General features: G+C 38.6%; 4 protein-coding genes and 2 long non-coding RNA genes across 17 annotated transcripts; 3 read left to right on the forward strand and 3 right to left on the reverse strand.

The window, feature by feature from the left end:
* Positions 1-695: 695 nt before the first annotated feature.
* On the forward strand, positions 696-2,280 carry Mul1 (mitochondrial E3 ubiquitin protein ligase 1). Of its 2 annotated transcripts, none has more exons than XM_071705967.1 (5): positions 696-838; positions 937-1,142; positions 1,263-1,447; positions 1,557-1,761; positions 1,851-2,280. In XM_071705967.1, exons 1-5 carry the CDS (start codon positions 734-736, stop codon positions 2,176-2,178), a joined length of 1,029 nt encoding a protein of 342 aa, XP_071562068.1. In that variant the 5' UTR covers positions 696-733; the 3' UTR covers positions 2,179-2,280. The 2 variants fall into 2 exon arrangements, with proteins under 2 accessions (XP_071562068.1, XP_071562069.1); XM_071705968.1 differs by lacking the exon at positions 1,851-2,280 and having other exon boundaries at positions 1,557-1,625; positions 1,708-1,743.
* Positions 2,281-2,311: 31 nt separating this feature from the next.
* On the reverse strand, positions 2,312-3,355 carry LOC139772339 (uncharacterized). The gene is made up of 2 exons (XR_011718107.1): positions 2,909-3,355; positions 2,312-2,808 (listed from the first exon to the last, which is right to left on the reverse strand). It is a non-coding gene; the product is annotated as an uncharacterized lncRNA (long non-coding RNA).
* A 226-nt stretch (positions 3,356-3,581) lies between these two features.
* Positions 3,582-4,822, forward strand: LOC139772341 (uncharacterized). The gene is made up of 2 exons (XR_011718109.1): positions 3,582-3,666; positions 4,248-4,822. It is a non-coding gene; the product is annotated as an uncharacterized lncRNA (long non-coding RNA).
* A 341-nt stretch (positions 4,823-5,163) lies between these two features.
* Positions 5,164-7,032, reverse strand: Ctu1 (Cytosolic thiouridylase subunit 1). Its single transcript, XM_071705969.1, has 6 exons — positions 6,891-7,032; positions 6,555-6,786; positions 6,335-6,453; positions 5,825-6,013; positions 5,546-5,750; positions 5,164-5,448 (listed from the first exon to the last, which is right to left on the reverse strand). Exons 1-6 carry the CDS (start codon positions 6,942-6,944, stop codon positions 5,228-5,230), a joined length of 1,020 nt encoding a protein of 339 aa, XP_071562070.1. The 5' UTR covers positions 6,945-7,032; the 3' UTR covers positions 5,164-5,227.
* A 138-nt stretch (positions 7,033-7,170) lies between these two features.
* Sf3b5 (splicing factor 3B subunit 5) lies at positions 7,171-7,819 on the reverse strand. Its single transcript, XM_071705977.1, has one exon. It carries the CDS (start codon positions 7,597-7,599, stop codon positions 7,342-7,344), a length of 258 nt encoding a protein of 85 aa, XP_071562078.1. The 5' UTR covers positions 7,600-7,819; the 3' UTR covers positions 7,171-7,341.
* Positions 7,820-8,035: 216 nt separating this feature from the next.
* Positions 8,036-21,372, forward strand: Cdk12 (Cyclin-dependent kinase 12). Of its 11 annotated transcripts, none has more exons than XM_071705927.1 (11): positions 8,036-8,375; positions 9,708-11,079; positions 11,194-12,350; positions 12,464-12,891; positions 13,260-13,462; positions 13,544-13,748; positions 13,845-14,113; positions 14,227-14,397; positions 19,123-19,432; positions 19,654-19,774; positions 19,993-21,372. In XM_071705927.1, exons 2-11 carry the CDS (start codon positions 9,716-9,718, stop codon positions 20,253-20,255), a joined length of 4,491 nt encoding a protein of 1,496 aa, XP_071562028.1. In that variant the 5' UTR covers positions 8,036-8,375; positions 9,708-9,715; the 3' UTR covers positions 20,256-21,372. The 11 variants fall into 11 exon arrangements, 10 of the variants coding, with proteins under 10 accessions (XP_071562028.1, XP_071562025.1, XP_071562030.1 ...); XM_071705924.1 differs by having other exon boundaries at positions 9,711-11,079; positions 19,969-21,372; XM_071705922.1 differs by having other exon boundaries at positions 8,037-8,375; positions 19,969-21,372.
* The last annotated feature ends 29 nt before the right edge of the window (positions 21,373-21,401 follow it).

The following is a 21,401-nucleotide window of genomic DNA, read 5'->3' on the forward strand; positions in this document are numbered from 1 at the left end:
TAATATTTGTAAGAGTTTCTCATTCTCAGAAAATATCAGAATTGGACGGAAACTCGTCGAGCCTCTGTTGTTGATTTGATCGTAACATGGCAATAAAATTGCATTGTTTGCGCGCTACGTTATTCCAATAATAAACGTTTGCATAACGATCGATTTCTAGCAATAATCGCTGATCGCTGCTGTATAATGTCAAAAATCGCGCGAATAAATTCCTAACCTATAAGTACTATACTTCACTCAGAACACGAGTTTATCGGGGGTTTATGCATGTGTGACACATACGTTACGTATGCACCCATACCATACCCACGCATACAAACAAAAGTTGGATATATTTGCGGATATTGGATAGAGAGAGGGAGAGAGCGAAGAGAAAAGAGAAAAGTACATACATACATACAGCAAATAAAAGCAAATAAAGTGCCAAAACAAACAGAACTTACAGAGCTAGTGTATCGATCGAAAACTCGATCATGGTTTTCTCGAATCTCGAATACGGCTATACGGCATCCAACTGATAAACGAAAACTCGTCGAGGTTATCTTGTCTTTGTAGGTAGACCAGGTAGAGACACGCTGGTGTCTTCCTTCCATTTCTTTCTTGATTCCTTGCAATTTTAAAAATATTTCGGGATGGATATCCAAATGTGTGTGTAACCCTAGTCGAAATGAATTGATGCAGATTGAAGCAACGTAAAGATGGGCGGTAATATATTCAGGAACGTAATCTAATCATGGAGTACTTTAGCGAAATATTTTTGCTCGGAATTGACACGATTGTATTCACTATCTGTCTGAAACAGTATATTCATTACAAGAATGCGATTAAGGCAATCAAGGTAGACCATATTGATTTGTTAAACTACTAAGATATATTAATTTAAATGAGAATATTTTGAAATATTTCAAAGGCGATTTAAAAACATGTATTTTGTAGAGCGTTGAGCTACACGACATTGGCACAGATTTGGAAAGTCTATTGGATAAGAGCCCAAATAACAAGGTAGATTACATCGCTGTCAGAGGGATCGTGAAACCATTAGGAGAATCATTGCAAAGCGTTAATAAAAAAGATGTTACCGGAGTCATACAGAAGCTTAGTGTCAGGGAACATGTTGTCGCAAGAACGTCAGCTGGTTATTGGTAGGATTGCACATCGCGACTACAAAAAATTCTGATTATAACATAAATATCAAGCTTGACAATATCATTATATTGCTTTTGTTTTCTTTTTCTTTAAATTATCCATGTAACTCTCCATAGGTCTGACCAAGAACGAACGATTCATCAAGTATATCATACGGTACCGTTTGTTTTGCAAAACAGATGGCACTCTGTAGAAATAATAGATCCGTTGTCGGCCGATATTTTAGACTTGGACGTAATCTCTGATAATTTTCAACCTAGCGTACCTACAATTATAGATCACGTATGGGAATTTTTTACAGGTAATTGCCTGGTAATAGGATTATATTGTGTATATTTTGTAGAAAAATGTATGTGTGTGTATCAAGTTCTGAAACTTGCATTTATAATTTATATATTATGATTTATTAGGTGTACGTCAACGTGGTATACAGTCTACAGAAAAAATGTTGCGTAAAGATTCAATTATTACAGCAATAGGTGAGCTCTCGAGGTCGAAAACTGAATCTAATTATCTTGCTTTGCAACCTCCATTAAATGGACCTCCTTTTTACATAACAAGCATGTCAATTACCTCCTTGATACGGAAATTGGATGATCGTAAAAAAATATACAGGCACGTAAATTCTAGTAGAAATAATTAGAATATTATTTGTTATAATATCTGTTATAGTCTGTATTTTTATATAATCCTCTCTAACATAGGATATTTTGTTTGATGAGTGGTGCAATTGGATTGGTACTCGGAGGAATTATGGCAAGACGCTATTGGAAGAATAAACAGGAGCAAAGGTTGGCAGATCAGTTGCGTCAATCGCTCGAAACATCTCGTCAAGAAAGGCGTCAAAGAGTCAGGGATAGAGATCTTAGGGAAGATCAAATATGTGTAGTTTGCAAGACGAACGCACGTGAAATTATTTTACTACCTTGTGGTCATGTATGCATATGCGAAGATTGCTCAGTTAGCATCAATAATAATTGTCCCATTTGCAGAACACAAATCCTTCAGAAAGCAGCGGCATATATAATATAAATTTCATTTTGATATGAATACATGTTTTATATAGCAAGAATATTTTTATTGTATTAGAAAAAGTGTGAAAACAATGATTGATTAAAATGATACTATCCCGTATGATTCTATCTTTTTTACATGAAGGCATATATATGTATGTACAATTTTATTTATAAGTCAAAACTTGAATTATAAAATATATAAGGACGCGTACATTAATTATAATAGTTATCAGGAGTACAAAATTACAAAACTAAATGGCCGTGTCTCGCGCCAATTTGATGCGAAACGACGAGACGAACTGTGCATCTGTACACGCACCGGCATAAATGGTGTCCAATGGCAGTAGGTATACGTATGCGTGTGCTTATATATGTAACCTTGCCGCCGAGGGACACCATTTCTGCCGGTGTGCGTACACAAGCCATTTGGTTGACAAATTCTTAAATTATCAAGTCCAGTAACTATTGCACCAATCAAATAGTTCTTAGTAGGTTTAATCAGAAGCTTAGATTTAATATATTTTACCTCTGCGACTATAGAATCCATTGTCCATTCATACAACTTTCTTATACGATAAAATTTTAAGTGGAATACCATAATCATCTCTATTACGCGTCACAGTTTTCAAGCTATCATCTCTGTACCCTAAAATGATGCATTTTAAAAGAAAATTATATTTTTATATTTTTTATATGCTACAAGTAATTTCACGTTACTTTTATAGACTGGTATAGTTACACATTACCGGTCCTTCGATGGACAAAAGAAACAGATCCAATCCAGTATCTTTCGTAAAGAAATGGCAATTTGAGAATTATACATACTATGATGCACTATAACCAGTAGCGCACCACTCTCAGTTAGCTATACAAACAGCGATCAAATCTGGCCATATTGTCCTCTGAAAAGAGGCAGGAGTCAATATAAATATAAAAAGAAGAAGAAGAAGAAGGGAGTGCACTCGGATGACGTTTCCGCACGCAGCCTAGATAAGAGCAGATAAGAGGCTCTCTGGGAACGACGCAAGGTTTGCGCCGCCGCCCATTTACCGACCTTGGGAACGACTGGAACGACGTAACCGTCACGCTGGTCACGCACTCTCATCATCAGCGATCAGCCTTCGGTGTCGGTTCTAGACCTGATACGAACACCTCTCGCCGCGACGTTGCTGGACATATATCGCACGTAAGTACGATCGTGAGCCTGTTGTCGCGCAATTTCCCGCCCGGGTTCTCGCATCTACGTCGTCCTGACCGTCGCGGATTCTCGCTCGGGCCAGCTCGGGCTCGGGAAAAGAAACTGGGCGAGTCCGTGGTCGGTACGTGGTACATGTAGGCGCAATGGCGGCCGTGCTGGCTGGTGCTGGCTCGCTCGAGATTCTCGTGGCTCCGCGTTGCGTTCCTCGCCGATTCTCCTACCCGCGTCCGCTCGTTCATCGTCGATTCACGTCAATTCACGTCTGGCTTGGATTTGGAGTGCGAGCGAGTGCGACGGTGTAAACCTGTAAAGCCAGTGCAATCATGCAATGTTGCTGTCGAAGCAGTACCTACTAGCAGTAGCGTTATTTCCGATCGTCGCGTTTCCGTTGATGTTAGGGCAAGCGAGAAAGAAGAGTGTCTCCCACTCGCTCCTGTCAGCTCCTGCTGATACTTTCCCCATTCGCGGTTTTAACGAGGACTGATAACAAATACCCCGCAATGTAAAGTTACCTCTAAGCTTAGCTTTAGGGCAGTGTGTACCCACGTACACACGTACCTACATGTAAAATTATTTGACCAAGAAAATAAAATTAATATCTTCGAAACAAAAAAAAACCTTATAAATTTATTAGTGATATTTAATATGCGCGTATGTGTGCGCGTATGCATAAAGAATGATAATGATGTCTAACATCAAGATATACCTAACGTTAACGAATATGTATGCAGGACTTGTTATTTAATTCTGTTAGCCTATGAGAATTGTTTTTGTTTGTTGTTCATTATGTACCAGTATACAAATATGCTTTTATAATTAATGTATATGTATATGTGTATATATGTATAGATATATCACTTTATTGATATTTGCTTTATTTTTAATAGGTGACATGTCTAGCACTCTTGATATCGAACGACCCGAACGTAATGGGAGATGCAGCACAAGCAAGGACGTGGACAAGGACAGCTCTAATGGTCCACATTTGGGATTGGGGGGGTGGATATGTGCTGGAGCAATTGGTGCAGCAATTGCATTTGGTGGATTCGTAGTCGGAGAAACCGTGGCAACACAATACTGGAAAAATACACCGGAGCAAAGGTTGGCATCTGAGTTGGATCAATCGTTTGAAACATCAAGAGAGCGTCGAGAAAAACGTCGAAGAGTCAGGGATGGAGATCTTAGAGAAGATCAAACATGTGTAGTTTGCTGGACGAACCCACGTGAAATTGTTTTACTACCTTGTGGTCACGTATGCATATGCGAAGATTGCTCAGTTCGCATCAATAATAATTGTCCCACATGCAGAAAACAAATCCTTAAGAGAGCAGCGGCATATATATCATAAATTTCATTTTGATATGAATACATGTTTTATCATAAAACTTTTATGTAGCAAGAATATTTTTATTGTATTAGAAAGTGTGAAAACACTGATTGATTAAAGTGATACTATCCCGTATGATTCTATCTTTTTTACATGAAGGCATATATATGTATGTACAATTATATTTATAAGTCAAAACTTGAATTATAATATATAAGCACACGTACATTAATTATAATAGTTATCAGTACAAAATTACAAAACTATCCTGTGATGATGTACGTGATTTTTAATATATATATATGTATAATACTAATATATATTTCATAAACATCAGAAATATAAATTATTTTTGTTATAAATTATCAAGCTTACTGCTTTAAAACTGTATACAATGGCTTTGTTTGAAATTTTAAATTTTTTTATGTACGAACACAATGTTTTTTTCCCCAAATAAAAAATATATACGTAGAAGATAATTTTTTTTGTAAAAGTATATTTTACGTGTACACATGTTACATATTTAGATATATAGAAATCTTAAAAATCTGTACTTTGCTGTTCGTTTTTTTTATCAACGTGCAAGCTCATGATCTTTTTAGCTTTATTAGATTTACCAATACCGAGTTTTGGTAGTCCTCTATTCAAACCTTCCAACAGAACACACGCTTTACATATTTCTTGACTTGAAACAAATCCACATCGAGTACAATTTCTTCTCTCTGGCATTTTTACGTTATCTCTCACTTGTAACTGCTCACCTAGTAGATAATATTATTTTTACAATTTTCAGGTTACGTAACAGATAAACGTTAATATAATAATATTAGTAGAATATTACAAGAAAGATATTTTTACCTGAATGTATTATGTCTATGATAGATGAAGGTCTTATTTTCTCTAAATCTTTTAGAAAGGCTCGTGCGTAACCTCTATAAGCGTTTGGAGCATATATGCATTCTGTGGAGAAGTATACCAGACCGTTAAAATATGCATACATGACAATCTCTTTTTCGTATGCATATTTCAGTGGCTTACAACGCATGATAGAATCTGCACCAGCCTATATTACATAAAAATATAGATAACAAACATTTGTTGTAACTTCATATGGCGTGTATGCAATAATATTCTTACAGTGATTAAAGATGTACATCTCTGTAGTCGGGCAATATCACCTCTCAAAATATTCATTAATACCGTTTCAGCGATATCATCCGCATTATGACCTGTTGCGATGCAATCTACCTCCAAAATTGCAGCCCCTCTATCCAATGCCTGTCTTCGGAAAACACCGCAAAATGTGCAATTATTTTTACGGCCAATCTAAAATACATATACGTGTTTTTTACTTGATCTTGAAATTATCGAGAAATGCGGCTGTGTCTCGCGCCAATTTGATGCGAAACGACGAGACGAACTGTGCATCGGTACACGCACCGGCATATAAATGGTGTCCAGTGGCGGCTAGGTATACGTATGCGTGTGCTTATATATGTAACCTTGCCGCCGAGGGACACCATTTCTGCCGGTGCGCGTACACGAGCCATTTGGTTGGCACATCCTTAAATTATCAAGTCCAGTAACTATTGCACCAATCAAGTTCTTAGTAGGCTTAAGCAGAAGCTTAGATTTAATATATTTTACCTCTGCGACTATAGAATCCATTGTCCATCCATACAACTCCTTATACGATAAAATTTTAAGTGGAATACCATAATCATCTCTGTTACGCGTCACAGTTTTTAAGCTATCATCTCTGTATCCTAAAATGATGCATTTAATAATATATATATATTTTTTAAATATTTTTTACATGCTACAAGTAATTTTATGTTACTTTTATAGACTGGTATAGTTACATTACCGGTAATTCCTTCATCGATGGACAAAAGAAACAGATCCAATCCATATTTGTATCTTTCGTTCAGAGTCTTTAAGACATACGCTAGTACGGTGGAATCCTTTCCACCCGATGCTCCAATGGCAACCTTGTCACCAGGCTTGAACAATTTACCATTGACAATAGTATCGTGAATTTCGGTCTCAAACGCCAAGAAGAAACATTCCTTGCACAACGTATCGCCAGTTTTTGGCCTCTAAAAATATATCTATGTATTTCCTTCAATTATATTTGACAGTGTATTGAATAATATATTCAACAATCTTTTAGATACGGTATAAAACTGAGAAAATAATTCACCTTTAAGATGGCATTTTTCCCACACTTTGTGGAGCATAATGGAAATGGAGGCATCTTGATTATTTGTCTTGCTGGAGCTATCAATAATCAATTATAAAATCTTGTTATATGTAAATTTCTTTCAATAATGCAAGATTATGAAAAAACCGTTTTCCGTGTATCTCCTTGTTAACCAGTTAACGCAAACACGATTAAGGTTATATCAACACGTCGGCGTCGATATTTGCGTCGATCATGCGGGACTTGCGTTGCGGGAGAACACAAGCACACTAACACGTAATATTGGCGGATTTTTAACGAAATCCACTCGAGTTTATTAATTTTCCTTTTCCATGAAACACATCTTTTTTAATAATAAAGAGGATAAAAAATTAATTTTTTTCAAGAGTTACAAGAGTTTTTCTATCACACGGGGAAAAAATGTTGAAAGGAAGAACACGCAAAAGCAAATTTAATCCTCCGGCTTCTCGGGCGGTGGTCCGCAGGGTTGCAGCATCTTCTCCATAAGATTGAATCTGACTCGTGCCTTGGCTTCGTTCTCGGCGATCGCGAAGAAATTTAGCAAATCGTAGTGGCCCATGTACGAACTGCAGGAATCTCGGTGCTGATTCACCAGCCACTCAAATTTGGTCGTGTCCGCGTGTCCCGTACCGATGTACTTGGATTGCAGATGCTCCAATTGGCTATGGATATTGTAGCGTTCACCCATCTTTTCCAGTTAACTTCCTCGCGATCTCGTCCTTCCTTAGCAGATATTCAATCGCCAGGTCACGCCAGATCACGCGTTTCGCCGCCCGTATCTCTTTGTATTTGTATCTCTTTTGCGATTTACGTTATCGTTCTCGTAAAATTTTCCCATTTAACATAGAACATAGAACATAGGTTACGTTCGCCATGTGAACGAAATGAGCTTATAACCATAGACATAAGAATATATAGACGTAGCATAAGTAACCAGAGATCAGTGAGATCTTGCTAGTTCCTAGCGCCACTAGCGCCACTAGCGCCTTTGTCGTCCTCGTTTCGTTTCGTCCCTAGACTCCCTAGTAATTGCTAAGGTTCGCCGCGCCGCGGCGACACCACCGCGAGATACTGGTGACCGAGGGCCGAGGTGACTCTGGCAAAGGCGTTACGTCACGTCACGCAGAAATGACGTGCTAATGGTTAATGGCTTCCACTCGGTCGAGATACCCTTTTATGAGCGAGCCAGAATCCAATCCAAAGAAAATACATGAGACATGATACGATCGGCTGGTAGAATCATAAAAATATGATCGCCTGAACGCCGTACGTTCAGGAGAAAGATAAATTTTTCGCCGGAGACATCGGTCGTCCGCGAATTACGTGCTGGAAGCTGGAACTGCTTTGCGCGAAGAGGAACGACGTAACCGTCACGCACTCTCATCATCGGCCTTCGGTGTCGGTTCTGGACCTGATGCGAACAACACCGAGGCTCGCCGCGACGTTGCAGGACATATATCGCACGTAAGTACGATTGTCGCGCAATTTCCCGCCCGGGTTCTCGCATCTACATCGTCCTGACCGTCGCGCGGATTCTCGCTCGGGAAAAGAAACTGGGCGAGTCCGTGGTCGCGGTACGTGGTACGTGTAGAGGCGCAATGGCGGCCGTGCTGGCTCGCTCGAGATCCTCGTGGCTCCGCGTTCCTCGCCGATTCTCCTACCCGCGTCCGCTCGCTCGTCCTCGATTCACGTCCGGCTTGGATTTGGATCCGAGCGAGTGCGACGCAGCTTATTAGCATAACGCGATCGTTCGCTCGCAAGTCGCAAGGTAATCGCGTCGTTCGTCGTTTTCGCGATATCGCTATATACGTACATCGTATCGCTGTGTGTGTGCGTGCGTGCGTGCGTGCGTGCGTGAGTGAGTGAGTGAGTGTGTGTGTGAGCGTGTATGTGTACATGTGTACATATGTGCATGGTGTCGGTCGCGCGTGAGTCCATGAGTGTCATACATATATATCCATTAATCCATGACGATCGGCCGCGAGCCGCGAGCCGCGAGCCGCGAGACTCGACGACGAGTGTGGACGAGTGCTCGAGCTCAAGAGTCTCGTCGTCTCGTCTCGACTCGAGACAGTGATCTGATTTACACCGAGCTTTTGATACGCGTACCAAGTACTATATTCGGACTAAATCCATTAGTTTACACCGATCGTACCAATGGATTTAGTCCGAATGTAGTACTTGGTACGCGTATACATACTAAACGGTCGGTGGTCGGTGTAAACCTGTAAACTAAGCCAGTGCAGTGTCGCTGTCGAGGCATGTCGAAGCAGTAGCGTTTCCGTCGATGACGTTGATGTTAGGGCAAGCGAGAAAGAATAGTCTCCCGCTCGCTCCTGTTAGCTCCTGCTGATACTTTCCCCATTCGCGGTCTTAACGAGGGCTGATAACAAATAAAATTACCTCTAAGCTTAGCTTTAGGGTAGTGTGTTATGCATACGTACCTACGTGTAAAATTATTTGACCAAGAAAATAAAATTAATATTCTTCGAAAAGAAAAAAACCTTATAAATTTATTAGTGATATTTAATATGCGCGTATGTGTGCGTGTGTGCCTGAAGTATGATAATGATGTCTAACAACATCAAGATACACCTAACGATAACGAATATGTACGCAGGACTTGTTATTTAATTCTATTAGCCTATGAGAATTGTTTTTGTTTGTTGTTGATTATGTCACAGCATACAATAACAATATGCTTTTATAATTAATGTATATGTATATGTGTACATATGTATGTATACATATATATGTATAGGTATATCACTTTATTGATATTCGCTTTATTTTTAGTAGGTGACATGCCTAGCACTCGTGATATCGAACGAGCCGAACGTAATGGGAGATTCCGCTCACGAAGAAGAGGCAGCGCGAGCAGCGACGTGAACAGGCACAGCTTTGATGGTCCTGACAAGCGACACAGAAGACATGGCAAAAGTAAGAGCTCTGGGAAAAAGAAGAAGAAACGTTCGCGCGACAAGTCACTAGAGACAATTCCAACTGTAGCCTCGTCCGTCGTGAAACCATTGGTCGAATATTCCGATGTAAGTAGCGAAGATCTCTCAGAGCCTGAAGCGGGAGAGATACAATCGGAGGATAGTCGCGCCAATAGTTACACGGATGGAGAGGTACCTGAATCGTTCCTTCAAAGACGATATTATGGCGGCAGTCCGGTTCGCGCTCTCGGAGCGTCGCCAATCAGCCTATCTCCGTCACCGTCGGTTCAGCATCGACATTCCGGTAGACGGTACTCCTTGTCGAACGAGCAACAACAACCGACGACGATGCATGGCGCAACGCCGGAGTACGAGGAAGAATCGAGACGGTACGCCCGACGAAAGGAGAAGAAGCACAAACGCGAGAAGAAGAAGAAAAGAAGTCTGACCCCGTCCTCGAATTCGGGGAAGAAGAAAAAGAGAAAATCCAAGAGGCATTCTCACAGCATGAGCCCGCATCGCGCTGTCGCCGAGGATATCGTTCCAAGTCCGAACCGCGACAAGTCGTCGGTTGTCACTTCCGTTCACTGGTCAGAATCGCCCCCATTACCACTCAAGGACAACATGTCGCCCATCTCCCCGGCTACGCCACGCGAGCAGAGATGTCCTAGCGACGACGTGGAACTAGAGATGTCGAGGCAGACATCGCGAAACGTCACCCCGCCAACTCACTCGTCGACGAGGCAGGTAGAATCGCCGCATACGCCACTGATGCCTCCGTGCGCCACGACGCCGGAGAATTTGAATAAAACCGGGCCCGTCGCCGTGCCAAAGCACAGCAGTCCCGATCGGCAGAAACGTAGTCCCAGTATCCACGTGACCCGTCGTTCCAGCGTTAGTCCCGGACCCGTTGGCGTAAACCGCAGGAGGCCACACAGCCCGAGTCCACCGTCGAGACGAAGGGATCATAGTCCACCGTCGCGAAGGAGAGACTTTAGTCCTACTCCGGTGCTCCACAGACTTAGGCACAGCCCGAGTCCGGCCACCGTCAGACGACGAGAGTTTAGTCCGAGTCCCGGGAGTAGTCACAGGCGACGAACGGACAGCGGAGTTATTTCCCCTAAACGTAGAAGACGAGACGAGTCCGAGCGACGTAGCCACCGGCTTCACGACAAGGACAGGAGAGACAAGCGGAAATCGAGATCAACTAGGAGTCCCACTGGAAGCAGGTACGTTCATGGTACAAAAGTTATTCTTTTGTACCATATTGAGACGTGATGTAATAGGAAGTAAACTTGTTGCGCCACACATTCACGTATATAACGATTTTCGACCCATTTTAGATTACATTTGCCTCTGTCTCGGTCGCGATCGCGCAGTCCGGGAAGATGGCGAAAACTGTCTCGCTCGAGGTCGCGTTCGCGGCCCAGAAGGAGTCGCACCCCAAGAAGATCGCGTTCGCCCAGCAAATCCCGCAAGACCTCGAGGAAACTCAAATCGAAGAGCCCGCGTCCCAGAATACCTTCTCCTTCTCCTCACAGATCTCGGGCTAGAAGCCCGTCGAGCATCACCGCCCGAAATCTTCGAGTACAGGCCAAGATCAGCGAGACCAGTCTGTTCGCGGAACTCGTTAAGGACCGTAATATGAGGGAGTTGGCGTACAAAAAGTTGCAGGCCGCGAAGGAAAAAGTCGGGAACCAAGACGAAGTGCAAATCATAGAGAGCACCGACGAGAAGGACGGCGACGGCGGCAGCGCGTCCGCCGAGATTAAAGCTTCTACCGACAATAAAGACAGATCTATAAATTACAAGGAGCAACACGCAAAGACTGGCGATAGCGTGGTCGACGTCACCGATATTCCTGTTCCGACGAGCGACGACGGCGCTGTAGCGTGCAAAACGCCACCGTTACCACCAACCGGCGTACCGCTACCTAATCCGATACCCACTGCGATGAATCCGCTTGCTTCTCACGCGATTGTGCATACCTCGCCCAACCCACCATCGATAATGCCCAACAGTTGTCCGATCGTCGTGTCACACAGCCCGAATTTCCCGGCTCCTGCTCCTGGAGTACAACCACCGCCCCCACCGCCGCCACCACTGCCACAATCAGCCGAATCTGTATCGACAGTCTTGGCGCAAGTGTCGGTGCCGCCAATCCCGCCGACACCGATTCTGCCCAATATGTCTGTCCCACCGCCACCCATTCCACCGATCCCCGTTCCAGCGCCCAACACGATTATGTCCAAGTTTAATCAACCCAATAATCTTGTGCCACTTAAATCTGTGGATCCTCCCAAGCCTCCCATAGTAACGTTCACGACCAAAAGCCTAAAGAGATTACCATTGCCACCTGGCATTAACCAGAATGATTTGGAAAGTATAGATTCTCCGCCGAGCCGTTCTCCGAGCCCTCCCAGCAAGGTGCAATTGAAATTTCCAACGTCAACGAAGCCGCTGCAGAAAAAGGGTATCAAGGATCTGCCAATGCCGCCAGGTATGTTTTATTTACGGACGAGATCTTTATTCGTTGCTTAAGTTAAAATTAACGTCGTTGTTAACTTTTCGTGTAAAAATAACTTGTCGTCAATTTATTAACTTGAACTGTAGTTGTGCCTGGATCGGAAGACTTGAGTGGCGAGGACGATCCGAATGCAACGCCGCCGCGTTTGAAGGTCGAACGAGTGGCACCAAAGCCGAAATTGAAAAGACCGAAAATACTGAAACGCAGAGGATCGCGAAACTGTCATGCTCCTATGTCGGCTTCCGGCGGCAAGGATTGGGGCGAACGATGTGTCGACGTGTTCGAATTTATTGCGCAGATCGGAGAAGGTACATATGGGCAGGTGTATAAGGCACGAGACAAACGATCCGGCGTGATGGTTGCTTTGAAAAAAGTCCGACTTGAAAACGAGAAAGAAGGCTTTCCCATCACGGCAGTCAGAGAAATAAAGATCCTACGACAGCTCAATCACAAGAACATTGTTAACCTCAGAGAAATCGTCACTGACAAGCAAGACGCTCAAGATTTCCGGAAGGTACTTTTTTAGCCCTGGCTATATATAATCTGTAACAGCACTCTAGCAGTATTACAATATATTTGTCGATACTTGATTTATTAACAGGAATTATGTAGAATATAATTTATATATAATCCGACATAGCAGCATGTTGATGGGATTATCGTGCTATCGCATACACGAGAGAGAGAATTTTCTATTATACATTAAATATATAGAATCAATCTACCGCTAATTTAATTATTTTCTAAGATATTTCTCAGTAATTTGAAATACTGACAAACATCGCTAATGGAACATGGAGTATGGAATAACTTTTTACTAGTTTAATTTAATTAATTAGATTTTTACAGAATCAATTAATTATGTCATGTTCTATGTTTTAGGATAAGGATAAAGGTTCCTTTTATCTAGTTTTTGAATACATGGATCATGACTTGATGGGTCTGCTGGAATCCGGTATGGTGGATTTCAACGAGATGAATAACGCCAGTATCATGAAGCAGTTGTTGGATGGCTTAAATTATTGTCACAGCAAGAATTTCCTGCACCGGGATATCAAATGCTCAAATATATTGATGAATAACAGGTACATATGCGTCATCTTCTAAATAATTTACTTCTTGCAATTACTTAATATAATGTAATGTATGATAACAATTTTTAATAGGGGCGAGGTTAAACTGGCCGACTTCGGATTGGCACGACTTTATAACGCGGAGGATAGACAGAGACCGTACACCAATAAGGTGATCACTCTATGGTACAGACCCCCCGAACTTTTGCTGGGAGAGGAACGTTATGGGCCTGCAATTGATGTCTGGAGTTGCGGATGTATCTTGGGAGAATTGTTTTCCAAGAAACCTTTATTTCAGGTAAAACCTTTATATCAGGTAATAGCCATTTCTTAAGCTGGAAAAAACAGATCAATATTAGTTTATTATTAATTACGGTCATTTTTTTTTTACCAGGCCAACGTAGATATAATGCAATTGGAGATGATCTCGAGGGTTTGTGGGACGCCCACTCCTGCCGTTTGGCCTTCTGTGATAAAATTACCACAGTGGCATGCACTTAAGCCAAAGAAGCAGCATAGAAGACGTCTGCGGGAGGATTTCGCATTTATGCCAGGAACAGCCTTGGATCTCCTGGATAAAATGCTAGAATTAGATCCCGAAAAGCGGATAACAGCAGCCGATGCGCTTAAGAGTGCTTGGTTGAAAAACGTTCAGCCTGAACAGTAGGTTATATTTCTGCATTTCCTCGTATCGGCTTTTCATGTGTATCGGAGTACATATGTTTCTTAGTTCAAATCTTATTTATAAAATGCATTACACTTTCACGATATATCAGGATGCCAGCGCCACAGCTTCCGACTTGGCAAGATTGTCATGAGCTCTGGAGTAAAAAGCGAAAGCGCTTGTTGCGGGAACAGCAAGAGAGTGCTGCAGCAAAATTGCCTCCTCTCCTTCCCTTTCCGAATAAAGGAGGTCCCAACAAGGATGATCTATCAGATGTCGGGGGGTGAGTAAAGCCGTAAAGAAATCAAATTTACGAGCTGCTGAGACGTACGTCTCGATCAACGACTAATTTGCTTATACACGTAGATGGCTGTGTACGACAGTTGTGCTTTGCATTTATTTTCTTTAGGAAAATGCATTGTTCAAGTAATGAATTTCTTGAAAATGAGAAGTGACATCGAGAAGAAAATGTAGTAGTATTTCTGTGTGTTCCTTCCGATTCTCGTTTGCATGCCGAACTTCCTTCCTTTCAACCTGATGAATCAACGAGTTAATTTTAGTTTCGTTCACAGTCGTTCAAACACGACGATGGCAATAACGCAGAACAATGGAAAATAGAAGCACGAAACATCCTTCTCTGTTCGTGACTTCGCTCTACAGAGATTTTTATCCTTAAACGATTGATTTGATAGACTGTGTGAGATATATACTTAAAATATTGTATTTTTCAGGGCATACGCAACATGCCTCGGCGATAATATTTTATGATAATGAAATATGTTATATACCACTTAACTCTTTGGCTGCGCCACCCAACACTTTTTTAAATTAAAAATAAATATACCAGAAATACAATTTGACGGCTAAATTTATTATTTTCATTTTGATCATTTTGATTAATATAAAAAGACGCGGTGTGTAATAAATTTATAATGAATATAGTCTCTCTCTTTTGTAGCTCCTTATTACAAAGTTTTTAATTTCTGTGATGTGGTATTTAAGTTCTTTAATCATAAAATATATGTAGCATTTGCAGCTAAAGGGTTAATTATCGTTCCACTATCCATATCGAACCATTTATAAGGGTTGTTATAACTATATTATTACGGTCCTATATATGAATGCCTAATAATCGCCACTTTAACGTGTAAATCTCTATACAAGAAAAAGGTATACATTTTAGAGTAATAACTGTGATTCAGTCTACCATTCGTTTCTAAGGACAATTGTAAAAATTAAATTGTCGGTTTATTCAGTTAATCTATTTAGGTATATGTACATATCTCACTAATATTATACAAAAGGGGAATGTACATGTATATACATAAATATACATCAGCATATATACAAACATACCGCAAAAAGAATACATAATGCATGCGCTCACGTTAATATATCAAAATGAGGAACATTTGTGTATAATTTTTGCGCACATGCATCGATTTAGATTCTTTTAGAGATTAATTTATAACATCTCTATATAAATATATATTTGTATCTATATTCAAACATGCAAGTAGAAAAGTCATGATTAAAAGAAATAACGATTGTAAATAAATATAGAGGTCAACGCGTGATTCTCCTCGCTGTTTTTCATAAAAAGACTCTTTAGGTACCTACAGATAGAGCGTAAAACGACGATCTGTACAAATAGATGAGCTCTGAGTTGTAAGACTTTGTAATGTAAATATATATATATATATATATATATATATAGGCAAAATATATACAGATACAATGGATGAGCTGCATTGGAAGACCGAAGAAGGCAAATACAAGAAGATCAAGACTAAAGTCATGAAGATATTAACCTTGATTCTAATTAATTTCATTTATAATTAATCCAATTTATTTAGATATTCACATTTCCGGCGTACATTTATACTTTAATCACCTCCTAGCCACTGTTGTATTACAATTTAGTGATTCATATTATAGATAGTTATGATGAGTTTCTTGTAATATACGAATGGCGAATCATTGTGTATTTATTTAGTATTTACACTATTTTTTTTTGCATGTGCGTTACTGACACTATCCTTACAGTGAAATTCAATCTTCGGATGTTTTCTAATGTAACGTCATAGCAATGTAAAATAATATTCGAATGCTGCAATATACTTAAACGTATTCAGAGACATTTATTTAAAATATTTTTTGTGAATAAATCTTTAACGCTATCCAAACATTTTATTATTTAATTTTTTTAGGTTTTGATATTTTTTATTTTTATGCTTATATCATGTACTAATATCTCTTCAAAAAAATCCAAGCAGCACTCGACAATTATCGTGGAAAATACTTATTTACCAGCGTTTACTGATTCATATGTGTAAAATAAGCATAAAATATATGTTACTGTTTCTACTTATTCCACAAATATCTTGATACATATAACTTTCTTTCGTTATTTATTTTTAGAAATAAAAGCAGGTAAATCGAATGTTTTATTTCTTTAATATATAAATATTAAAATTATATTTCTAATAGCAAAACCAAGTACAATACCAATAGTATAAATATGAGAATGGCATAGAAAGAATGTTAAAATGTTTATTATATTTATATATAATAAAGTAATAAATTTTAAAACTTTCAATAAGCATAATTTTTTAAAATTCTACTTATTGAAAGTTTTAATTTATTACTTTATTATATATAAATATAATAAACATTTTACCATTTATATATATATATATATATATATTTTTTTTAATGTCATTCTTATATATATATATATATATATATATATATAATGCACACACGCACATACACTGTATATTCTTATATACAGGGTGGATAAAATAAAGCGTGACAAGTTTTTTATTTCCAAAAATAGTTTCTAGAGAAAAATATTTCAAAAGTTGTTTGGTTTAAAGGAGGACACATGATTCCGATGTGAGTCATATTATAAATGTTTACGAGAAATTTTAAAGGCGACTAATTTCTTAAATGGAACTTGATTTTTTCCTTGAAATAAAAGTTGTAGATCTCGTTTTTGTAAAGACGTTTTCAATACTGGGTGTAATTCACTAGACGCTTCAAACGCTTCAGAGCATCATTTTGTCCTTGTTTAACATTTAATAAACAACAAGGATGAAATGTTTCCAAGAGCGTTTGGAGCGCCAAGTGAATCGCACCCACTGTAATAAAGCTCTTGTTAAGAATTTCCTGAAATATTATAAAAAAGCATATGTATTTATTTCTTGGGATTTTATGAAATATTATAGAAAAGCATATGTATTTATTTTTTGAGATTTTATGGAAGAAATTATATGTGAAACACAATAGTCATGGTCTTCATGTAATTTGCAATATCTTCAATGAGCCAGCAGATTACAGTATAATGAGACAATCTTCATATTGTCAATTATTTTTTATATTATAATATATTCTGTACAAAAAAATGTACATTGTAAGAGAACGAAGATCTATCAATACAGAGTGTGTATTCATGATAAAATGTGTGTTCGTATAACTAGTAGATATACATATTTATAAATACAGATGTAAAATACTTTGGAAAATATAACGTTTCAAAACATGTCACATGTTTTTACATACAACTGTAATTAAGGAATTTATAATAAGCATGAAGTTTGATAGTTTATAAAATATATATATATATATATGTCCTACGATTTATTTGATACATTGGTAGTACGTGATAAAAATATATTTAAAATGTGTTTATAGTATGAACAAATAGCTGGTTATATTAGTCGAATTATAATGTTCAATATTGATAAAGTTCTCTTTTTTTTTTAATAGTATAATTTTTTAAAAATTTGTTTAACTATCTGTTTATACAAATATATTTAAGATAAAATTATGTTTTTATTCATTGTTAATTAATAATATTTTTAATTAATGTTGCATCATTATTAGTATGTAAAATATAGTTACCAACAATTGTGAACATTATTATACAAGATGTTAATAATGTCATAATTATATAGTAAAATTTTATATAAGAATGCGGAGTATAATAATAATTTATAACTAGATTTATATACAATATAGACTGATACGTGAGCATGTACACATAAGTTATTCAAATATATAATAGTCATTGTCACATAGACATTGACGTTTTTTCTGACTGTATCATAATTTGTATTGTGGAATATGTAGAAAGTGACATATATATATGACTTTGGATAAAAGAATTATGGACACACAAGATAATTGGCATGATGTCTAATAGGAGAAAATTATGTTTCAGGAGATAATGTAATTGTGGCTGAATAATAGATGGACGAATTTTGTAGCACTTGTAAGAATATATAATAGGTAACAAAAGTTCCAAATCTTTTAATATGTGTTTACGTCCAGAGTGTTGAATTTTATTGACTCATATCTGTCAAGTATGCGTATCATGTAACCAACCATGTGCTTGAGCTTTGCTAACCAAATAATAATCGAAATATATAGCGATATATAGCGATAATAATCGCTCCACAATATTGTTTACAATATAGGATCTATGTATTAAGTGATGCATTAACTCGCGATAAAGAGGAAATATCTTGCTATTCTTCATTGTTCTACATTATTCTCCAAGATTTGTTACAAAAATAAACAGTAAATAAAATCTTACGATTATATTAATATGCTATGTGCATGTGTAATTTTAGTGCATATGTAATTGGGCTTGCTTTAAGACACGTTTGTATTGCTTGCTAGTTGCATGATCTTCCATTATTTCTTCATATATTTATGTTATTAGATATTTATAAAAATGCAACAATGTTTTATCAATAATTTATGACAAAATTAGATATAATGTTCATAAATTTTTTGTCAAAAAAGTTATATACATATACTATATATATACATTTCATAATTGAAATAAAAAAAATATTGTCGTTATTAATTTTTCATCATTCAATTATAAGTAAATTAATATCATTGCAATCATTGTGTATATTCTCGTTTCTATTTTATCTGTAAGTCTTGTACTTATTGAACCTTCATACCTCACGCAAGGCTTATAACTCTGTTACAGGTCCTCTAAACGACTAAAGATGGAAGCAGGCTATAACTCACACCCAAGCAGGCTTGGCGCGGAAGCTCATTACGGTGAAGATAATTTGTTTAATCAGAGCGGTCCGTACATAGTGTCTACGCCATCGTACTATTATAACTCTTCACCGTCCGTTAAGCCGCAGTCAAATCTAAAGGGAGATAATCAACCGTTGGAAATGTGTACCGAGGATAATCTTGCCCGGAGATTGATGATCCTCACAAATGCCTTGAATCAGGGAAAACCGATTCGAGTCGACGATCTTCTCTCATTGCGGTCAGACCAGAATGAGGTAATTATGTAAAGAGATTCTTTAGACAATTTGTCTGTTATTTAATCTCGCTCGCTAATCAATTGTGGCAATCGCTTCATTTACATTCACATTGTAAATATTTAGTTTTTATATTTGTCAAGGAAAGGAATATATTTTTTTAACAATATAATAAAATTTCTTCTAGTTCTTAACATTTACAGCGATATTTACAGCAATTTACAATCTTATGTTATTTACAGTGCGATCCCAAGGTGGTACAATTGTTGGCTGATCTACGCGCGGAGCTTCGCCTCGTCGCGAATGCTCGACCAGGCGGACAACTAGATCCTCATCTTCCGATATTGAATCCAACTCTTCTAGGTTTGTGGTTTCCGGCACTATATCCCTCACATTGATTTTGGGTCTGTTTTCTATTGCTGAACTGGGTGCACTAGTTGAAAGTTTATCTTTTTCCTTCGAAAATGTGGAGGAAAAAAGATAAACTCTGAACTAGTGCAGCCAGTTCAGCAACAGAAAACAGACCCATTGTCATTGACATGTAACTTTTTTCGCAGATACGAGCGCGTCGCATATGCCAGGTAATTTCGACGCGCACGCGGTGTATGCCGGCGACGATGCCGTGAGCTCTCACGGGAGATGGTCCCAGCTGGCAACTGCTGGTGTTCGGAACGCTCTATCGGCGCTCATATCCTATCATGGTCTGGATAATATCTATAATCCCGCTATTTCTACGTCCGCTATCGGCCGATTGCCGGCAAATAAACCGCCCGGGCAGCCCCACCTGGCGCAGAACCTTTTCCTGCCCTCGACTTCCTCGCAACAATCTGCTTTTAGTTCGTAATGATTTTACAAAGTCGTGGTACATGACTGTGTTCTGTATGCATGAGAGAGAGAGAGAGAGAGAGAGAGAGAGAGAGAGAGAGAGAGAGAGAGAGAGAGAGAGAGTGCGTGCGTGCGTGCGTGCGTGTGTGTGTGCATGCGCGTGTGAAATCAGAAAGAATCTATAAATCATTATTTTTCAAATTATGCTAATGAGAGAGAGGGAGAGAGAGAGAGAGAGAGAGAGAGAGAGAGAGAGAGAGAGAGAGAGAGAGAGAGAGAGAGAGAGAGAGAGAGAGAGAGAGAGAGAGAGAGAGAGAGAGAGAGAGAGAGAGAGAGAGAGAGAGAGAGAGAGAGAGAGAGAGAGAGAGAGAGAGAGAGAGAGAGAGAGAGAGAGAGAGAGAGAGAAGATGCGTATATCTGTGTGTGTATGTGTGTGTATGAGAAAGAGGGGGGAGAGAAAAAGATGGTAGGACCATATCATTGATTTGTTTATAGTCTCCATTATCATCACTCCATTAGTTTTAAGTGCACGTTCACAGTGTATAATTGTACGATATGCGACCATTGCAGATACTTAATTAGAATATGACTTCTCTCCCAATGACAATGGTATTATAGTTGTGTCATAATATACACTAAAAATTACTATTGATATGATTATTTCCAAGTTATTTCTCGAGCAGTCATACGCTGAAAAGTATTCTCTGACGTTTCTTTCCTGCATCATTACGAAAGGTCTGTGATACACATGTGTATATACATATACATACATTACATATTGCGAGTGTAGGAAGCTGAATTTAAAAAGGAGCTTGACTCCGATGGCAATGCTTGTTTTCATTCTGATGAAAGAAAAGAAAGACTTGTTCACGATGCTCGACGCGAGATCTTGAAAAAGGTTTGCGTTCTATTTTAATCTCACGAAAGAATTTTATTTTCAAGAGATATTAGGCGATGCCATGAGGGAACGTTGATAAACTTGTGTAACAACAGTAACGCTAAAAATGTGAATATTTATTTATTGTTTAAGGTTTTTTATATAAGATACTAATGCTTATTTATTACGAACGTATTTACAGTGTATAATGTACATATATATGCTAAGAATATATAATAAAGACATGTCGACGGAAGAATCTCTCTCTCTCTCTCTCTCTCTCTCAAG

Source organism: Temnothorax nylanderi, unplaced genomic scaffold, assembly GCF_030848795.1.
Source record: "Temnothorax nylanderi isolate EJ_2023f unplaced genomic scaffold, tnyl_v1.0 TNYL_tig0048_pilon, whole genome shotgun sequence".
NCBI classification, from domain to species: Eukaryota; Metazoa; Arthropoda; class Insecta; order Hymenoptera; family Formicidae; genus Temnothorax; species Temnothorax nylanderi.